The 20,213-nt window shown below is 36.9% G+C and overlaps 2 protein-coding genes across 5 annotated transcripts; one reads left to right on the top strand and one right to left on the bottom strand.

The window, feature by feature from the left end:
- Positions 1–722: 722 nt before the first annotated feature.
- On the top strand, positions 723–11,969 carry LOC105055464 (uncharacterized). Of its 3 annotated transcripts, none has more exons than XM_073246319.1 (13): positions 723–1,086; positions 1,639–1,694; positions 2,316–2,596; positions 2,672–2,761; positions 2,883–2,941; positions 3,029–3,164; positions 3,696–3,792; positions 3,935–4,001; positions 8,262–8,360; positions 9,223–9,312; positions 9,919–10,073; positions 10,676–10,777; positions 11,563–11,969. In XM_073246319.1, exons 3-13 carry the CDS (start codon positions 2,344–2,346, stop codon positions 11,657–11,659), a joined length of 1,245 nt encoding a protein of 414 aa, XP_073102420.1. In that variant the 5' UTR covers positions 723–1,086; positions 1,639–1,694; positions 2,316–2,343; the 3' UTR covers positions 11,660–11,969. The 3 variants fall into 3 exon arrangements, with proteins under 3 accessions (XP_073102420.1, XP_010935582.1, XP_073102421.1); XM_010937280.4 differs by having other exon boundaries at positions 726–1,086; positions 2,687–2,761; XM_073246320.1 differs by lacking the exons at positions 723–1,086; positions 1,639–1,694 and adding an exon at positions 1,918–2,138.
- Positions 11,970–13,855: 1,886 nt separating this feature from the next.
- On the bottom strand, positions 13,856–19,644 carry LOC105055465 (uncharacterized). 2 transcript variants are annotated; one of them, XM_010937281.2, is made up of 6 exons: positions 19,531–19,644; positions 19,168–19,333; positions 17,254–17,418; positions 14,664–14,796; positions 14,465–14,579; positions 13,856–14,284 (listed from the first exon to the last, which is right to left on the bottom strand). In XM_010937281.2, the coding sequence occupies exons 2-6, from the start codon at positions 19,323–19,325 to the stop codon at positions 14,226–14,228; spliced, it is 630 nt and encodes a 209-aa protein (XP_010935583.1). In that variant the 5' UTR covers positions 19,326–19,333; positions 19,531–19,644; the 3' UTR covers positions 13,856–14,225. The 2 variants fall into 2 exon arrangements, with proteins under 2 accessions (XP_010935583.1, XP_010935584.1); XM_010937282.3 differs by having other exon boundaries at positions 19,461–19,633.
- Positions 19,645–20,213: the final 569 nt, after the last annotated feature.

Genomic DNA, 20,213 nt, shown 5'->3' with positions numbered 1-20,213 from the left:
CACTCTAGTTGGATCAGATACAAGTTCCAAAAGAGGCAAAATCGGTCACAATGAACTATTAATTAATATACAGATTGGCTTTGAGTTGAGTGAGGTGGGGGTGGAGATTTTGTGGTTGAAGAAAAAACATAGAATATAAACTCATGAACATAACACAACTCCACTTAGAATCATAGTGGCTCTAATACTATTGCAAAATATTGGTGAAAAATTGAAAAATTAAATATTCTATTGCATTCTTGAGTGGATCTCTAGTTATAGAGATGTATAAATGCACAACATATATGATACAAGATATACAATACATGATACAAGATAAATATGAAAGACAATCATACAACTAACAAAGAAGATAACCATGCGGCTGGCTCTTATTGCTTTCCTTGACTGGCTTCTCTGTGATTTTCCTTAACAATGCTTATGTTAAGATAATCTCAGGATAGAAAATTATAGGTCGGTCAACAAAGGGACTGGCTATTAATTTTGCTGTTAATTTGATAGGCCCCTATTAATACTAAAGCATGAAACCTAATCGGAAAAACTGACCCCAGTTACCAAAATGACCTGTAATCCCACATCATCTTTGATTAATAAAATAATTAATATTTAATGCATTACCAGAGGTTGCCAAACTAATGAAAATGATTAATTAAACCCCACCTCTTAAAGGCGGGGATCCACCTCTGTATTTGTGCGGCAAACTCCTCCATCCCAATCATTGAGCCAGCCAACCGCAAGCCCGCCAAGCCTTGGAGAGACGTTTACCTTTCGGCGGAAAGGATCCTGCCCGCCCTTTAAAAGCTTCCAGCTTGGGCGCTATTTGGACGCTACCCTATTCTCCCTCCGCTCTCTCTTTCTCTCTCTCGACTACGAGCTCCGAGACCTCTCCCATGAATTCGCCAAGAATCCCCCATTTCTAGGGTTACGGTTTCCCAATTCTCTTGCTTTCGACGGCCTCTCCGTCGATTCTTTCGGCCGCGCCCGCGAATCTAGGGTTTCCAGTTTAGTGGTTAGTGGCCTACTGTCTTGACCCAATGCTTCTACGGGGAGGAACCTACAGATAAGATTCGAGTCGTCTATTGCAGCGTAATCTCTGTCTCTTCGTGCTCTTCTCTTTCCTGGACCGTTTCCTGTCTCAGTCCCTCCATGTCCTTTGAGATAGAGGGAATTGTGATTGTTTATGGTTGGCTTTTGATCCGTTTTAGGTCAGATCGTCTCCGAGATTGGATCTTTCTCTCAGGGTTTAGACTCGTTTCTTTGCAGTGAGAGAAACATCCAAGAATTCTGTTGTGGAATTTCGATGGTCTTGGATTTGTTTTTCGTTTGTTAGGATGATTCCTTGGATCGATTTGTTTGGAAATCTTCTACTCGAGTTTAGTTAGTTAAGCAGTATTAAACTATTGTAAAAAAATGATAAAAGGTTTTTCTTTTTTTAAAATTTAACATACTGCTTTCCTTTGAAGTTTTCATTTCCTCGAGGAATTTATGAGAACCGGTATGCGTAGGTCAAGTTGCAAGCGTCTTTTTGATGTCTGGTTACCATCACTCAAAGGAATAATCCTTCTCATCATGCCTTTTATTTTTTTTTCTCCTACCTTTTTGTCGGTTTGTCTTGTGACGTATGAAACACTTGTGCAGGGATCAAAGCATCGCTCAAGTGGCCCAAATTAGCTTCTGAAAGGCAGAAAGAAAAGGTGAGCGTCATAGTTGTCATATGGACTTGCTAGTTTGGGACATGCCTTTGAGTATTCTAGACAATAACTCTGATGTAATGCCCGTGAGTCACCTAGTGCTTTGTTGGTTGGCATTTATTTAATCTCCTCTGTTTCAAGCCACGTGTCATCTATGTCCTGTGGGTTCCTTCAATCTGAGAGTGTCAAAGTGAGTTGTCCAATAGATTTTATACATTTTTTAGCTTTAATTTAGAGGAGACGTGTTGTGTTCTTGATTATCAAGGATTGCCTTCTTCTTCAGTTCTCTTGTTTTCGTTCCTCGTTTTGATTTTATGGGGTCTCTTCTTCCAGTATTCTCCTTGCAATTGATTGATGCCAGGGTTTCAACCCATGTTTATACTCTGCTCGCCATGTGGATTCTTCTAATTGTTATAAAAGCAAAGTGAATTGTACAGCGGGCTTCAGGCATTTCCTATTTTACTTTCAGTGCAATATTCCTTATCTTGATTATAGAGGACCGCCCTTTGCTTTTAGATTTTGCCAACCTCTTTTCTGGTCTTGATTGTATTGCCTTATATATCCATTCTTATCACCTCTAAAGGATTTCTAAAGGTGTTCTTTTGTTTCTATTTTTGGCATAAGTTGCTTTGGCAAAAATAAATTCCAGGAAATGGGATGCCTGGCATCAAAACCTACAGATGCGGGTGGTAACAGAAGATGGCCAAGGACCGCTGGAGTGGTGGCTGTTTTTGTGCCAGGATTACGCATCCCTAAAAGTGTAGACTTATCTTGCTCATTGGGTAATAGCTTGTCAAGAAGTTTAGTGGAACACCTCTCAGCTCTTAGAACTCGCATAGTTGTCATGGCAGCCCAAGAGGCACCGACTGTGAAAAAGCCTAGGTGGAAAACAGCTACACAACATGGTTTGCAGCTTTGCAGCTTTGCAGTTTTGTCTTTAGTTCAATCAGTTTGGACAGGAAAGGACCCAATTAAAATAGTTTTGATGTCTGCAGGAGGTTCTTCTTTGTCTGATCTTCTGCAGGCTTTGGAGGATTACTTGCCAGTGCTCCTGGGATTGGTTAAAAATGGTAATTTAAATGATGTAGTTTTGATGAGTTGAGTTTATATTTTTTCAATGTTTCTACTCTCGTGCCATATTTATTCAGTTTGTTTTTGACTCTTGACAGTTGCATTAACTATAATTTACAGGAAGTCAGTTAAAAGATGAAGTGCAGTTTGTGTGGGTTAATCAGGAGGATGATGCAGAGGTGGGCCTCCATACTATTAGATCATAGGATATTTTCTTTGACAAAAATAGGCAGGCCTGATGGCTGATACTGATAACTATCTATCAGGAAACGGGCATGGCAAATGCTTGGTATGAGGTGTTGTCAGTTCTACACTTGATGTCTATGCTGTGTTTATCTGAAGCCAATTCTTTGCTTCTTCCTAAAACGTCTAATGATGGTTGTCAGCCAAGGGTATCTGAAGGTGGGTGCTATGAACTAGATTATGGGTGACTGATACAGCATCGTCATCTTATGTCCTGTTTTCACTATTCTTGTGCATCTGCCATTATGCCTGGAACATGGTCTCACTCAGTTGCATATACTCTTTTTAATAAAAACATACATTATTAATTTCAAAGCATGCTAAAACCTAGTCTCACAGTGTCATTTTTATCATAGTAACCAACCTCACTTTTGTCACATGCAGATTTATTTCTTTTTTGCTAGCACAATACTGATAGTGCCAAATTATTCATAAGTACTAAATATTTGGGCTGGTCATTTGCTTTATGAGTCATGTAATGTTGCTCATCTAAACATACATGTCATTTCACAATGTGATGATCCTAACCATTTTCTCATACTCATAAGCTTATTTCTCTATTATTATACATTTATATCATTTGATTATTTGTTGTCAGATGAGCATATTCCTTTTTCTGGAAACTTTATGCATGTTGATGACTGTCAGTACTGCAGCTTTTGATCATTATTCTGTGCAACTTTGTTGCAGAGAATAGGCGAACCTCCATTGATGCTTTCTTAAAGGCAGCAGGATATTTGGATTGTGCCATCCGGGATGTTCTTCCTCAAATTCCTCTTGAGTCGAGGTTCACAAATCATGTTCTCTTTTTAATTGTCAAAGCTTGATGAAACTTTCTGAACCTTTTTCCCTAGGATTCCTTATGTGGTGTTAGTATTGTTTTGAAGCGTAGGATGTTTTGACATTTTCACTATTGCCATAACTTGTAGGAAAGATCTTCCTCTAGACCTAACTGAAGGAGTGCTGCGAGCTCTTTGCATGCAAGCATTAGGTCAGGTATTAATTTATTCTTCATTATCTGTTGGTACATTATGTGGTATCTAGGCAATCATTCTTGAGTTGGTGCTATCAGTTTCTTCTTCTTAATTTCTGAACTATAATTAATAAGGATTAATGCAACTATTTAGACTTTAGAGTTTTTCATTTCTTGCTAGGGTTGGTAATTGCCATGTATTCTAGTAACTATATTATCTCTAAACTAATTGAACTTAGAATATATTATGTGAAAACTATTCCTGATGTAAATATGCCCTTCATTTTATTTCATATTATTCTTGTGTTCTAAAAGCATGTTCATGGATGAATGGATCTTGGTTATGGAGCTAGGCTGGAGACTCAATTCTCCCATGTTCTTAATTGCATTAATGGAGTTTCAGGTACCATGTATTCTTGGGCTGATCGGGACAGATTGAGTAGTTTTTGTGCTCTGGCATTGATAGGGAGAATTCATGTGGTTATAAAGTGTGCTTTTGTAGTGAATCTTGTATCCAAGATGACATATGAAGGTTGTCAGTTTGAAGAAACATGGTTGATCTCATAATGAACATGTAGATTATTATTAGGGTGTTATGGGTTCGGTATGTAGCATGAAGTATTGAAGAAAATTTTGTAGAATTACAATCAAGCTGGCTATGTTGTATGGTTTGGTAGTTGGGTAACCAATGCAGCTGAGATTATCTCAGGGCAAGGATACATTAAAGCTAGAAATGATGAAATTAGTCTGAGGAAATAAGGGGAGGCCAAAAAGTTGCATTGATAGGAAATGAGGTTTCAGTATGCCTCGAGATACCTGGGTCATGCAAGACAAAGAGCATAAGTCCTTATGAGAAAGGGAATACAGGTGTAGTTATAGAGGGGAATGGAGGAGCTGGCCTAAGATTATTGAGATGGAGTTGACACAAAGCGAACTCAAGCAGCTTGATTTAATGGTAGTAGATGTAGAGTTAGAAGGTATGGATTTTGAGAATGTCAGTGTGATAGACTCACTAAGTCTGGGATATGACCTACCATGGATGTAATGACAAAATGTAGTCTCAATAGTACTACCAGCAGCGGGTTAGATTAGGAGCAGTATGTTAGACAATATAAGCTCCATTTATGTTGTTTTTGCTTGTGGCATGTTGTATCATCTTTGAAATTCTTTATTCTTTTAACACCAGCTCTGTGATTATCAGGTGGCTACCACCACCAGCCTGGTATAAGCCTATAATATTTAGAGTTGGCAAAAACTTTTGTTTAATCATCATGCTGACTTCTATTCACCTGGTCCACCGCATCTTTACAGAATACATACACATACGCACATATATAGTAGAGCTAGAATGTGAGTGCCTCCATTACAACCCAAATAAGATTGCTCCTGACCAGACAACTAGATGCTTAGCACCAATGATCTGAGCTATTGGTTTTGATCCACTATCTCTAAACTACTTACTATCATAAAGTCATGTGATTTAAAAATCCTAGCTATGTATCGCTTGCATCTAGTCAAAAATAGATGGTTTACATAATACTAACAATACATATTTTTTCACCACTGTATGCATCGCTAGGGATCTCTAAATCATGTGATATTTTGTTAGTAAGCAGTTTAGTATATCACATCTAATGGCTTGTATCACTAGCATCAGGCCGCCGGTCATCGAGTCAAGACTGACCTTTTTTGGATTGTTCTATAGGTGCCCGCATATAACATATTATCTATATTCTCTCCATACATACACACACATACAAATGTTTTGTTGATGATTCTAGGATGAATTACACTTTCATGATCGTGAAAATGATTTTAGACAAAGGTGGGTCTGCGTGTTGTGTGTGTTGGGGGGGGGGTTGAGGGTGGTGTTGGGGGGTTCATTGTTACGTTTCATCTACTTTGCTTTATCAGGTTGCTAGGTTTGCAAGATTGAAAAGCTTCTATTTATTGATCAAAGGTTGATCATTTGTTGCTTTTAGGGTTTGGAGTAACTAAGGTGATTTGTTAAGAGTTAAGACCATATGACAAATTGGTTTGATTGGCTTTTGGCTGGGAAGAGATTTATTGTGATTTGGAATGCCTACTTCCACGACATGTTTGTTTCCAGGGCTTCTCAGCCGGTGATAACAAAAACCAAAGACCTTTCCAAGTGACTTTTGCTGGAGCTGAAGGTTTAACCTTATATAAGAATTCATTGTTTGAAGTTAAAAGGTTCGTTAGATGAGAAGATAGGAGGATTAGGGATTGATAATATGGAAGTTTGTCTTTGGCTAATTGGCGAACATATTACTCATCTGAAAAAACACTTCTGGTGTTTGGATCAGGGCCCTTGAGGAGTTTTCATTGTAATGGAAGTATAGCTCTGTCTCTATCAGTGTAAACCATTGGCTATATGCATCATAATAATAAATTTCTTTCCACTTGTGCCCCCCCTAAGATTTCACTTATTATCATTAGTTGGTAGATAATCTAGTTGACTATACCACCTAGCAGACCAAAATTGCACATGCTGTCTCCATGGTCAGCTAGTCTGTCTCTGCTGTGCACTTTGTTCAGCATACAGCTTATTTATGCATTCTTGGCTTTAGCCTTCATTAAAATTGTTGGCTATTGTCCTAAAAAACAAATGTTCTATGATTACCTTCTACATCTTGTTAATCGGAAAGCTAGATAGTCTCTTCCACCCCACTAAGAAGGTTGAATATTGTGCAGAGATTGATGCTACTGCATAATCTGTTCTGCTTTATGGGATCTCTTCAATTTGTTAACTTACTACTTTGTTGGTTTTGAATGCTCTTATATGGCTATTTATTTTGTTCCCATGAATGGGCCAAGCAAATTAGTTTGTATATTCTTTAGCTCACCAATTTAAGTCTGGTACTCTGTCAGTTCTTTGTATCTGGTCCACTAAGCATCTAAGGAGATTCTACATAAAATCCATATCGTGACATGCTTTTAGTACCTATTAAGGAGCACTGAATACGTGATATTTTGTAAGAGTGGTGGGTTGTTAAATGTATAGATTGTATCTTGGATTATGTGTCTGCACACAGACATGCAGAGTTACATAAATTCTAAACTGTAAAATCATAAAGAGGCGATAGAGATATCAAGTGCATTCAGTTTTTGAATAATCCTATATATTCCTGTAATAATTTCATGCCGAGACAAACGTAGTTGGACTTAAGCTGTAATTTGGATAACCGCACATATGCAAGCACATGAGATTCCACACCATGTTTTGAGCATCTTTTCAATTTGAACTACTAAAATTAAAATAAAAGAATTATGAGAGAATGATAGATGGTACAAGGCTTGTTTGGTTATGCTGTATATTTTCATGCATATATATAGGTAGCAAATGCATAATCTTACAATGCTTACATTTTTTGGGAATTTTTAATTTTGCTATGCATATTTCAAAATCTTAGCATTTTGATGGCCATCAATGTTAACAATTGAGCAAAGCTGTTGAAAATTGTATATTTATGATCACTGAGGTGTGCAAAATTTAGGTTTTATGGTTGTATTGGTTCTGCCATTTTTGATGCTAAGAAACTGTGAACCTTTAGGTCAAAGTGATATTTGTTGCTGTATGGTACTGACTTGGGATTTGTCAGCTTTCCTTTATTTCCAATGAGCTGTCCCAATGAATTGAAGATTTGAATCATTTGTTTGTTACATTGAATTGATTAGGGTTATATATGTTCTGGGCTTCCTAACAGGAGCAGGCTCACTTCTATTTTTTCATCAGCCATGTTCTTGAAATTTATAAGCATTATATACTTGAAGACTATTAACAACATTGTTGGAGGACAAAATATTTGGTGTTCTTATATTGTAGATGTTAAATTACATTGTAAACTTGGTAGCAGCCAGTGAACAGTCTTTGCCAATCACTTAGAAATTGAAAGACGCTTCTGTATATTTGGGAGCACTATGAATATTTATCTTGCTCATGTTGGTTGGTAAATTAACATAAGGATAAGAAAGTGAAGAAAAACTCCAAAACAAAGCAACCCACCATAGCATCAGGTACTTTCTTTAAAGTATGATATCAAGAACTTATTGGTGTTGCTTTTTAGATTTTTATCACCTTTTCTGTGAATTATTTTAAGAAACTCTTAATGGACACATTATCTGAATGTTTTCAATGTCAGGTCACACCTTTAGAAAGGTTGGTCCATGCATGAGTATTTGTTGTTTTTTGTTTAGCAATAAATGTTAGTGAAAAATCTTTTCAATTATTTGACTTATATGTGGCTTTTTTTGCCCTATAGAGCATTGAAATTCAACTTGGAATGGCGATAGATAGTCCCAAGGCCACACTAGCTGTGAAACGACGGTTGGCATGTGAGATGGTGAAGTGTTGGCATGAGGTATAGTAACATTTCTTCCCTCATCCCTGGGCCATCTACAACATTTATCTTTTCTACCTTTCTGTAAGTTCACCCTCACTGAGGATGGTACTTGCAGGGGGTGTGTGGGTGGGTACAGTTGGATTACTGGAGGCGGGTACAAGAAAGGGGCTGATGGCTGGTGTTTTTTTTTCTCTAGTGGGGGAGTGGTGCCAGATTTAGAGTGATCATCAACCATACAACTTTCTGAAATCCCTTGCTGTCATTCTTTTCTGATTTTTCATTTTTGCTAATTTCATCAGTGTTACACTTGTTCTTTATATATATAAGCTAATCTTGAGTGGTATTATTTTATTATGTTAACGATAATAAATGCTCACAATGTTGTCACCTACCCCTTTCCACATGAAGAAATTAATCTACTTCAAATTCTTGTCATCCTCAAGAAGTGGGCACTGAATGCATAATGCTTGCATCTGCTCCTTAATTTGCTTTCTTTAACTTGAATGCAATGCTTGCTCCATACTTTGAATTTAGCAAGACTTTCTTCCCACATTTACATAACATCCTGTGTATATTGTTTATTTCTGCGTTGACTTCAATCTTTGTTGCACTTGCAGTATTATATGATGTTTAGGTTTCTGTGAATAAAATCATGCTATCTAGGGATCTCCACTATCCTGCTGAACTGTAGCTGCTTGGTCCATGTGATCTCTCTTCATTTTTTTATCCTATCATCAACTTGCTCACGAGTGATATCATGGTTGGGTCTCTCCTGTACGAGATATGTACCAAATTTTTGCTTAGATGCCATATTAGTGTAAATATGTTTTGTATAAGCAGGTACAAAATGATATGTACTGAAATATTTCAGTGTTGGCAGGCCCATGACAGCATCATGCAGGTTCCATTAACCGATGGTTGGGGCCGGAAGCATCATCTCTTTATTAAGTGGAAATATGCTGAAGCAAAGGTAGTTAATTGTTTTTTTGTTTTATTTGCTTGATTTACAGAGCATTCATTTGGTAATTTACTGATAATCAGATGTTGAACTGTTTCGCTAAGAATAGATTTTCGCATCACATTCTTTTGTGTGTGTATAAACATTCCTGCTACAATTCATTGTGGACTTGAGTGAGCACCCTTCCCAGAGACAGTGCAAACTTAAGATACTTATATGTTGGTTCAAGTAGTTGGTTACAATGAGGAAAATTTCTTGATCGATAGGATGTGCATTCAAAATATGGACCATGCAATTGTCAAGAAGCTATTGTAGAGAAGATGGGTTTGGATAGCAATTAATGATGATATACAATCTATTAGCTTGTTAATCATGTTAAAATATCTAAACAAGAAAGAAAAGTCACAATTAATATTTTATATATTCTTGTCTTTTTTTAAAAAAGAAACATATTATCCTTCTAAGTGCACTTGCTTGCTTCCAGCATAGATTCAAAAGTTCTTATCTTTTTATCTTTTGTTTTCTATAACTGCAATTTCTGATAGTTACCTGCCTCCTTTTAGCATATCATTTTTAGACTTGATGACATATATTTAAAAATCCTTCTCCTCATCACAGGCAGCTGCATATTTCTACCATGGGCTAATCCTTGATGAAGGGAACACAGAGAAGTCCCACGGGATGGCTATAGCTGCTCTGCAAGCAGCAGAAGAGTTCCTCAAAGAAAGCAAAAGGGCTTGCGAAGCCTTCAATGCAGTGCCTCCTGCATCAACGTAATCGATATCCTTCCTATTTTACTTGGGTTTTGATGGATCTGTGTCCTTTGGTTTTTGCTATTTTGCTGTAGCATACATTGCCCTTTATTATTTTCTTGATAGCCTAAATGTCAGCTAATCATTCTTTATTGAATATGCTTCTGACCTGGAGTTGTAAGTACTCCATGAAAGAGGGTGCATTTGGGGAATAGTTGCATTTTTCATCATGATCACTTATTAGACTTAAGGGCAATTTTTGTCATAGTAATTTCATTTCCCTCATCTAGCCTTACACCAGCAATAATTTGGTTGATATCAATGCTACATTCAGCTAATTATCATCTGAAATATTATTATGTGGTAGTACTAAACTGGCTGCTGCTTATGATTAAAGCTTGCTTTATTACATGCTGCAAATATTCTTTTTCTTTACTTTTCATTGTCCCAAATTTTGTTTCTTTTTCATGTACCGTTGTTTTCTTGCCTTTCTACTGGTATAAATATGTTTCCCTGCCAGAGTCTGAAATCAAATTATGGTCCATATTGATAGTAGGGATTCATCATTTAAAATTGTGGGATTATATCATATCTCACATCTGTAATTGTTGGTTTCTCGATAGGAATCCCCCTAGCTGGGGAACCGCAAAGTATCTTTCCGAGAAGATCCCCAAATATGCATCCAGCAAGGTTCGCATCAATAGGGACCTCTACAGTGACGAGAGGTAAGTCTGCAGTTCAACTTAAGATGTTTGAACTAATTCTCTCCTAAAGTCAACCGGCAATCATTTCAATACAGTTTTTAACCTAGAGAATATTTTGTACGAGCTGATTCCTTCCTCAACACTATTATTCACCGAGCTTCAAACTTTACAAATGCAAATTTGCACATATAATGTGTATGTGCCATCAACCTCTTTCCATTGGACTAACTATTCTCAACATTATCCTTCTGGTTTATGCCATTTACTTCTAACCACCTTTTCTGACATTATTAGTCCATAATAACATATTTCTCTGTGGAACTCAATATTCTTTCATAATTTCATTCTTTTAGGACCTCTATTTATTCAACTAAGATGCGTTATTAAGATGTGTACCTGAGAAAGATAAAATCGAGTTGGCATGCATGAGCAAATGGTTAGTCTTTTCACATTATACATACAGAATGACATGAACATGCACCCTACATTGTGGATGTTAACTTGAAGCGAATCTATAAATGCAAATTCCGATCATGGCAATTTGCACCGCCCAGACCTCTGTAACATGAAGTAAAATATTTGTGGCCTATAACATATTTGCGTCTCTTTTCCACTTGGCAATTTATACTGCCAAATATTTTTGTAGCATGAACCCTGAACTACAAATATTTTAGTGTGGCCGATACCATATTTACACCTTTTTCCCCACCAAGAGTGGCACAACCTATACATTGATGCACAAATGGAAGACTACTGATCATCACGAACAGGCTGCTGAAACCCAGTCATCTTGGTGGCATTTGCAGGGTCCTTGAGACAGCACCAACATTGCCAGATTTTGCAGTGGCTCTCAAACCTGATGATTATCAACTTCCTTCGTTGGATCCCTCTTGGAACGAATAAAATGATCACAACAGAAAGCCCAGATCATATGGAGCTGTCGCATTTGAAGAGCACCAGTTGACCTGTAACAGAGCTGTATGTCTACACCCGGGAGAGCCATGTTCTATCAGCAACAATGTGTGGTTAATTAATAGCCACCGCCAGCGCCGCCACCACCGCAACCCCACTTTTTGTTTCCAAAATATTGAAGTCCTCGCAAAACTTGCTTGTTATGGGACGTTGTTGTCGTTTACTAGTGTTTTATATTGCATGTGAAATGTAAATTATGGGAAAAAAAAAAGAAAGAAAAAGGAAAGGGTTTTTCTATCCATTTAACTGACCAAGAATTTTTTTTTTTTTTTTTTTTTTTGTACTGTGCCCGGCATTACAGGAGTTGGGATTTATGCATGTGCAATCATGTTTAGAATGATTAATCTGATTAATGATGATAGGCAAGCAAACTCTACTGCTACGATTGGTTAACAACTTGGGGACGTGATTCATGGCACTCCATTGTAAGGAAATCTCGAAACTTAAAACTATATGTTCCATGGAGCGGGCAAATCAGACATATAATAGGGACTTAACAAGTTGCAAATCCTTCGCTAAAATGGAAAGATCCCTGGTATGGAAGGATCATAAGCGGCACAGTGTTTTCCCTAATTTTGAGAATTTGTTGCGAGACCAGAAACTGCCTAGAGCGACAATTTTTTCGAGCAGCCAAACATGCGTGCTACAGAAGCAGTGTTGACATGCACGACGTCAGCGGGCAAATTAAAGCATCTGTTAAATGGTTCTATTTAACCTTGCCCGTCTAGAATGACAAAAGAATGCCAACTCGAGCACATCTTGCTCTAAAACACCGTCATGCTTAATAAATAACAGACATTTTAGATTTATTTTATTTTAATATTTATTCTATTTTCTATTTTGCTAAAATTTAATTGATAGATCTTATCAAAAGATGCTTAATAGGGCTGTTAAAATGGACTTAGCCCACAGGACCAACCCAGCCCAGTCTTGTAAATAGGATGGGCTGGGCAGCCATATGAATAGCCCAAATAACAATCGGATCTGTTTAGCCCACCCCACATCAGCCCAAAGGGTTGGATCGGACTAACCCGAGTGGATCATGAAAACTTTAAAAAAAAATTAAAAAATCATATTTATTTTTTAATCTCTGGCTCCTGAACCCCATTGCCCCACATCGCCGACCGCTGTCGCAGACCAGCAAGACAACCGCCTCCGCCGATTCCTCTCTCTTTCGCCTCCCAACTGTACAAATCCTCCCTCCTCCTCTTCATCGTCAGTGCCGCCGCCTCTGACCTCTGAGTCTAATCACGAATCAAGATACGCCAGCCCCCTCCTCCCTTCCACTAATGGACGCCTCTCCATCTAACCTTTGGCAATCCCCCTCCTTCGAGCCCCTCCTCCCTTCCGCCGACGGATGCCCCTCCATCTAACCTCCAAGCAAACCCCCTCCTTCTCCTCCTCCTCATCGCCACCTCTGAGTCAAATCTGACCTCAGCTCCTCCTCGAACTCTCTCGATCTCTCTCCACTCTCCAAGCTCGAGATACCGCCACCTCCGAGTCAAATCCGACCACGGCACCTCATCCTCGAACTCTCTTGATCTCTCCACTCTCCGAGTCAGATCCACACCACCTCCGACCTTTCTCCAGGCTCTCTCGATTTCTCTCCACTCTCCAAGTTCAACCGCTCGAAACTCTCCACCTCTCGAACTCTCTGCCTCTCTTTTTTTCACTCTTCAGTCATTTGAGATTCAAGACCCATGGACTAACCCAGCCCGACCTACAGTCTTTAAAGGATTAGACCGAACCACCTATATTGTGTCTCATTTTTTAATTAGACCTAACCTGATTCAGCCCATTAAATTTTAAACCCTTATGGGCCAGATTGGATCGAACCGAACTAACCCATTTTGACAGTATTAATACTTAGAGGCTTTTTTTTTTTTCTTTTTTGGCCCATTCTCAAAATGAGCACGGTATACCATAAGTATCTTCTTTAACGGGATCTCTCACTTGGACTCCAAGATTGAAGGTAGAACAAGTTTTCAAGCACTAACCTGAAAATAGCTTCGACAAGCTAACGACCCTTCAGTGTCCAATCAAGAGACAGAAGAAGCTGCTTGTGAATGAATGGAATCAAAAAAATAAAAAAAAAAGGCAAGACCAAAAAGTGGTTTTACTCGTACATGGATGAAATCCACTTCCATTCCCATCTGCAAACTTGTCCATCCCATATTCATAAATAGAGACACCATCCATGTAAAGATGCCATGTATGGTCATACTAACAAGCCCAAGGACACCAGGAAGTTTCAGCGTCGTGGTGCACAAAACGGCGTGCTGTCCTTTCATTTGTCATGCAACAGGCACTACACTGAATCTGCATCTCATGCTAATTAACCCCACATTGTTGTTCTTCAAGCCCCGTCAACCAGTACAGAAGTTTCCATGATATATCACTCACTGCAAGTGCCCTCTTTTACCCACCATTTTCCCTCTGAAACTTCAGAATTCTAGAGACAATTACTCGAGTCCCCAATCAATTCCACGCCCCACCACTAGTCTTCGGCCTCGCCATTTTCTGCCTCCAGGGCCTCTTTCTCTTTTTCTTGTTCTTCTGCAAAAGGTTATAAAAATGAGAAAAAAGATACAAAGACATGCAAAAACACACACACACAGACATGGACGCACACATGCAAACACACACACATGGACGCGCGCACACTCTTCCGCGGACATGCATGCACACAGAGATAAAGAGATAAAACACATCCATCTCCTGAAAGCAAGTGCATACGCATGAGCTGGTATATTGCTTTCTGCGTGCGCCTTTCAAGTTTGTCTAGCTTCTTCTGCACATCTCTACGGAGATCCCAGTTAGGCTTCTTTGGAGCAATATTTACAAAAGGGTCCTGCATTTTGAAATTTAACCACGTTGAGTGACCAAAGTTGCACATGAATCTGTTGCACTTTCAGCTTCTGACATTATTGAATACCTCAATTTTCTCAGGTGCTGAGGGCACAGCAGCGACAGGGTCTTCAAACTTGGGTAAGACAGCTGGTGCCACCTTGCCTTCTTGAAGCTGTTTGTCATGAGGAAGGTAGTTTCTGAACTTCATATTCGGAATGCTGTTAAATAAAAAAATAATTATCAAGCGATGACAATATTCAGTGAATAAAATGAATACTTTCAGAATCTTTTAATAAAGAAAGGAAAGAGAACCCTGTAATATATTATGACTATTGGAAATGAAAATGAAATGAAACATAAAGTCAAGCATGTTATCTTTGTGAAAATTAAAAGAGGAAAGAGAGAGGACAAAAGAAATATAAAGAAGAATATGCAAAAAAATAATTATCAAGCGATGACAATATTCAGTGAATAAAATGAATACTTTCAGAATCTTTTAATCAAGAAAGAAAAGAAAACCCTGTAATATATGACAATTGGAAATGAAAATGAAATGGAACATAAAGTTAAGCATGTTATCTTTGTGAAAATTAAAAGAGGAAAGAGAGAGGACAAAAGAAATATAAAGAAGAATATGCACAAAAGGACTCTTAAGATTCTGATCTGCACTACAGAGGATTCATGATAAAAAATGATTCTGCTTATAATAACAATACAATAACAATGATAGCTTCTTTTTGAAAGAACAAACTTGGATACTGAAAAATCCTAAACCTTATTCCCTCAACCTAAAGTTCACCTTGAAGCAATGTCTAAAAGAAGCCTCCAATGGTAACCTCATGTTACAATCAACCAACCAATTCCAAATCACAAAATCCAAAGGTCCATTCAACAACATGAATAAAGATTAAAACTACATCATGACATAATACAAATAACTCCAAGACTTTTCTAGTCGAAACTGTAACACTGATCTTAGACTTCATAACATCAACCCTACTCAGATAGGAATCCTCAAAATAAAAACCTGTACTTCCCCCTTCAAATGCAAATTCCTATATAACTAAAATTTAACCATTTTCACCTTGAAAGATTCTAAGCAACTAAAGTTTTTCAAATATGTCCTCCTCATTTTCATTCTCCAATATATTTAGACATGGAACTTTCTCTAGCTTGAATTATCACCTCCAGTTGGAGCATAACTCGTCTCTTAGTCAATGTGCTTTAACTGGATGGTGCAGCTCATAGAAGTTGTAGTGATTATCTTTCAGAGACTTCATGCACCTTCCGCTTCAGAATTCTTCACAAACAAATTCGTGTCAGAAATCCTATCAATATCATGACAAGTTAAGCCAGATAACAATAACAAATCTGTCATCAAATTTATGTAAATGCATATGAAGTAATGTATTGATTAAAACAGTAGGATATCTAGAAACCAAGCGAAAGAAAAAGATGAGAAAGGTCATTGACACATTTTATCTGTGCCTCTAGGAATAAGTGGTTATGATGATGAGATTCAGATTTCTAATCTGCTTACATAATTTTCTATAAAAAGGTAAAAGGAAGGATTGTCTAGAGAAGCAAGGAGACGTAGAAATTTTTTAGCAGGAGGGAGGTAAGAGATAAGAAAGAAGAAAATCAGCAAGGGTCAAGGAAGAACACAGGGAGTAAATGATTCTTAAGAAAAGAAGAAGAGGGTAAAGTAAGAAAAAATAGAGGTTGCTTTTCTGTGAGGAGGATGACGAATTAGAATGAAAAAAGCAAGATTAAGAACAGAAAAACAAAAGAGGTAGAAGGAGAAAGATGTTGATCAATATGTCATTGCGTAACTCATTTATAAATAATAAACACACTAAATCTTCTTTAACATTGCTTTCTTCCACCATCCTACCCCCTTTTGCTAAGCATCATGACTGCATAACTGAGGGAGAGTAAATAAATGGAATTAAAAATCCCAGTGCTCCTATTAAAGGTTAAACCTTGATAGATTAGATAAAGTCTAAACATTAAAAAAAAATGAGAAAATTGTAACCATAAAGTGGAATCTTTATTTCATTGCTGGAAATGGAAGTGTGTAAGAAGATCAGAATTGTAGGATTAAAATAACCTGAACCACCATCTAGCAAAGTCATTTTCTGGTACCATACAAGTACTCATGGAGAGATACTTCATAATTTCGTCACAATACTAAGAGAACACTGAAAAAGTTTGTGTTTACTAGGAAACTTGTCCTAAAGCATGGTAAGCATTTGATACAAGTTATAAGCATGATTATATCATGTAATATTTTGTATTACTCATTATCAATACTCTCCTAAAACGTGTAAACCTAATGCTAAGGAATTTCACATAAAAAATATATGTTTTTTAATCAGAATAGTTATCATGAAGCGATCGTCCTGTTGTTCAAGATTTGAAACATGATGCTCTCAGCAGAAGCAAGGAGACTCCATCCCTTTTTATATACACTACAGAATTGCATTTCTGATGCCAATAAGAATTTTGATGTAAGTTAAAGCTTAACAGCAGAACAAATAAGCATCTCTTGAAACAGCAATTCAGATAGGTCGTAAGCAACTGAAAAGGAAATAATCTATTGGATAAAGAAAAATAATTTAGCTCATTGTGTATACATAATTGCTCACAGAGCAGCAGGGAACAGAAGAAATTACTTGTCTTCTTCATTTTCCTCAGAGTCTTCTGCATTGCTATGGTTGTGCACTGGACCTTCATCAGGCATGTCTAAAAGCTCTTTTGCTGTCCTAAGAGCCTTAATCCTCTCACGGCGTGCAGCAGCAGCTTGCTCTATTGGGTCTTCTTCAACAGCCACGACTTTCCTGATTACAGACATACATTAAAACAAAGGAAATTATTTCCAAAGTTAGTGTCAACATTTCTAAAGAGCAAAAGATTTGTTTTCACATTGGACAATTAAAATGGCACGTTAATAGCTAAGCTAAGGTAATAAAGATGGAAAAGAGCCATATGGATAACTGCAGGATATAAAAATATTTTATTGATGCACTCCCACCTTTTTGTTTTCTTGGCATATAAAGTATTATCTTGTAATTAAAAAAAAAAAAAAAATCCTGATGCATCTCAGATGTTATCAAGATGTAAAAAATCACCAACCCATAGCAAGATTAAACTTGGACTTCCCTCAAGCAAAGTGGTTTTTGATTGGTGAACATTCTCTGAGTTTTCATCATTTCTATTTTCTCAATTGAGCATCAAGCTCTTTTTTACTTTTTTCAAAACTTTAAGACTCCTACAAATTTTACCCTTATGCCCTAGCAAAAATAAAATGAATCCTAGAAAAGATGAGAGAACAAGAGAAAAATAAAAAGATGGCCATCGACCACACCCCATGAAAGGCAGCGATATGTAGAAGAGGCAAAAACAAAGAATGAGAAGGAAAATATTGCCACCTCATAATAACAAGTTACAAGTGTAACCAGCAAAACAGGACATGTCAGAAGAAAACCCCAAACAATATAGCTGGAAAAACTAAAAGAAACAAGCTGGAAACCAAAGAAAGCAAATGTAGTTGCACAGAAAGGGCACCAACCAAAGTCCAAAACCTTCCTAGGATTTACAAATTAGTGCAGAAGCTAACTAAGAGACATCAATTAGCAAAGTAACTAGATCCCAACAAAGCACCCAGAGAACATATATGGCTTAAACGGAAAAAAATCTAAGTTTGCAGCAATCCGCTGATACTCTATCTCAAATCAACAATAGAAGAAAAGAATTCTTGGTCTATGAAAGTTTTATCCTTCAACAAGTTACCCAAGAACTGAATTCAAGGGCACATTAAGAACCAATACCAAAGCATGGTTCGACAACATATTGTATGAAACTCTAAGAACCAGATATACTCATGAACAATTCCATGATGTATAAAGACTGAGCTAAGAGAACTTACAAACTGACCCCAATTGTCGCAGTTCAACCGATGATTGTGTGGACTGTAGCTCTAGTACAACAGATGGGGAAAAAATATATAGTCCCAAATTTAAGAACATGGCTGTCTGCAGCAGTGAAACAATGGAGAGAAGATAGCTACTCATGGATTTCGGTTTTGGAACGTGTCCAGCTTTGTTCGACCAAACATACCTAGATAGCAGCAAGAGCTATAGCACATGATCGGTCTTGAAAGTACTCAATAAAATGGCCATCACATGAACCAGTAAGAATGATCAGGTTTAAAATTAGAATTTTTCCGGGTGATTTTTTTTTAAATATATATATATATATAAACAAATACGCCCCCTTTATTTTTAGTTGCTGGATTAGTTTATATCATGAAACATTAGCTTGAAAAAGAGAATCGAGTCACAAACAGATCCACTTTTTAAGTCCATATGCAGCATTCTCCTTTCTAATTATTGCCTCGACACTCCAGTGTTGGAACTTGAAAACACCATCCCTACTTCTCAAATTAAATTTTAAGACCGAAAAACCATTGTTTCTTAGAGAACTAGTCGCCCAAACTAAATACAGTACGAAGAAATATATAAAGCACAATATATAAAGAAGATACCGAAATCAGAACAGAATAAAATACCAAAATCAAAAAATATCACCTGTCACCATGAACATCGACCGGACCTTCTTCTTTGTTCTCATCCTGAACGGGCCCGTCGTCCGGCGTGCTCAGATACTCTTTGGCCGCTCTAAGAGCCTTGAGCCTCTCGCGGCGGGCGCTGCTCGCTTGATCGATCGAATCCTCTTCCGTGGTCATAGCTTTTCCTTTGTACCAATCCGCAAGAAAGCATCAACAAAGAACACAAGAACGAAATCACAGAAATAGGTTAAGATCTCATGGAAAAAAAGGGTCGAATCGAGTTTAATCACTCAGTGATTGTAGTATTATTACTTTGAAGTCGATCTGAAGTTGCAAAAAGAGAACGCTAAAAAGGATTCGTTGGAAGGGTGGAATCTTCTACCTTTTTCTTCTTCCGATGTCGCGAGAGAGAGGGAATTTTGCGCTAGGGCTCGGCGGTCTCAAGCAGCCGAAAAAGGAAAGGTCGGTTCGGTAAAAAGAGGCAGCGATGGAGTCCTCTTCCTTAAAAAAAAAAAAATATTTATATAAATAATCTAATTTTTAATTTATTTATCAAATTGATATAAAAATAATAAAATATTATTTTGAACGATATTTTTATCATCGCCACATCACTCCCTATTTTTCACATAAACGATACCAAAAAATATTAAAAATTAAAAAATATCAAATAATATGATAGCGTCGTTTGGAACGATGTTTTTAAAAACGTCATTCTAGATGATGTTTTTAAAAATACCATATCATTTGATATTTTTATTATTTTTTTTAAAAAATAATAAAAAATAAAAATAAAAATTTTAAATTTATAAAAAAATAAAAATTTTTATTTTGATAAAAATAAAAATTATCATTCCATTTCAAATTAGTATTTCCATTTTAAATTATTTTTTTAAAAAAATATCTAAAAAAATTGATGTAAAAAAAATTTAAAAATACTATAAAAAATTGAAAAGAAGTAAAAATTATAATTTTAAATTTTAAAAAAATAAAAATATTAATTTTAATTCAAATAAAAATCATCATTTCAAATTACAATCTACTTTTCAAATTAATATTTTAAAA

The sequence above is a fragment of the Elaeis guineensis genome, chromosome 12 (assembly GCF_000442705.2).
Source record: "Elaeis guineensis isolate ETL-2024a chromosome 12, EG11, whole genome shotgun sequence".
Lineage (NCBI taxonomy): Eukaryota > Viridiplantae > Streptophyta > Magnoliopsida > Arecales > Arecaceae > Elaeis > Elaeis guineensis.
The sequence above is the reverse complement of the archived record's forward strand: the minus strand, read 5'-3'. Positions and strand labels throughout refer to the sequence as shown.

What these genes read in the sequence shown, in the direction of transcription:
- LOC105055464 (XM_073246319.1), top strand. Translation starts at nt 2,344, where the DNA reads ATGGGATGCCTGGCATCAAAACCTACAGATGCGGGTGGTAACAGAAGA. An exon ending in ATCAGGAGGATGATGCAGAG is followed by an intron (nt 2,942 to 3,028) that starts GTGGGCCTCCAT and finishes ACTATCTATCAG; the next exon opens with GAAACGGGCATGGCAAATGC. An exon ending in CAAATTCCTCTTGAGTCGAG is followed by an intron (nt 3,793 to 3,934) that starts GTTCACAAATCA and finishes CATAACTTGTAG; the next exon opens with GAAAGATCTTCCTCTAGACC.
- LOC105055465 (XM_010937281.2), bottom strand. Translation starts at nt 19,325, where the DNA reads ATGACCACGGAAGAGGATTCGATCGATCAAGCGAGCAGCGCCCGCCGC. An exon ending in GAGGAAAATGAAGAAGACAA is followed by an intron (nt 14,797 to 17,253) that starts GTAATTTCTTCT and finishes TTTATTTAACAG; the next exon opens with CATTCCGAATATGAAGTTCA. An exon ending in AGCAATATACCAGCTCATGC is followed by an intron (nt 14,285 to 14,464) that starts GTATGCACTTGC and finishes AACCTTTTGCAG; the next exon opens with AAGAACAAGAAAAAGAGAAA.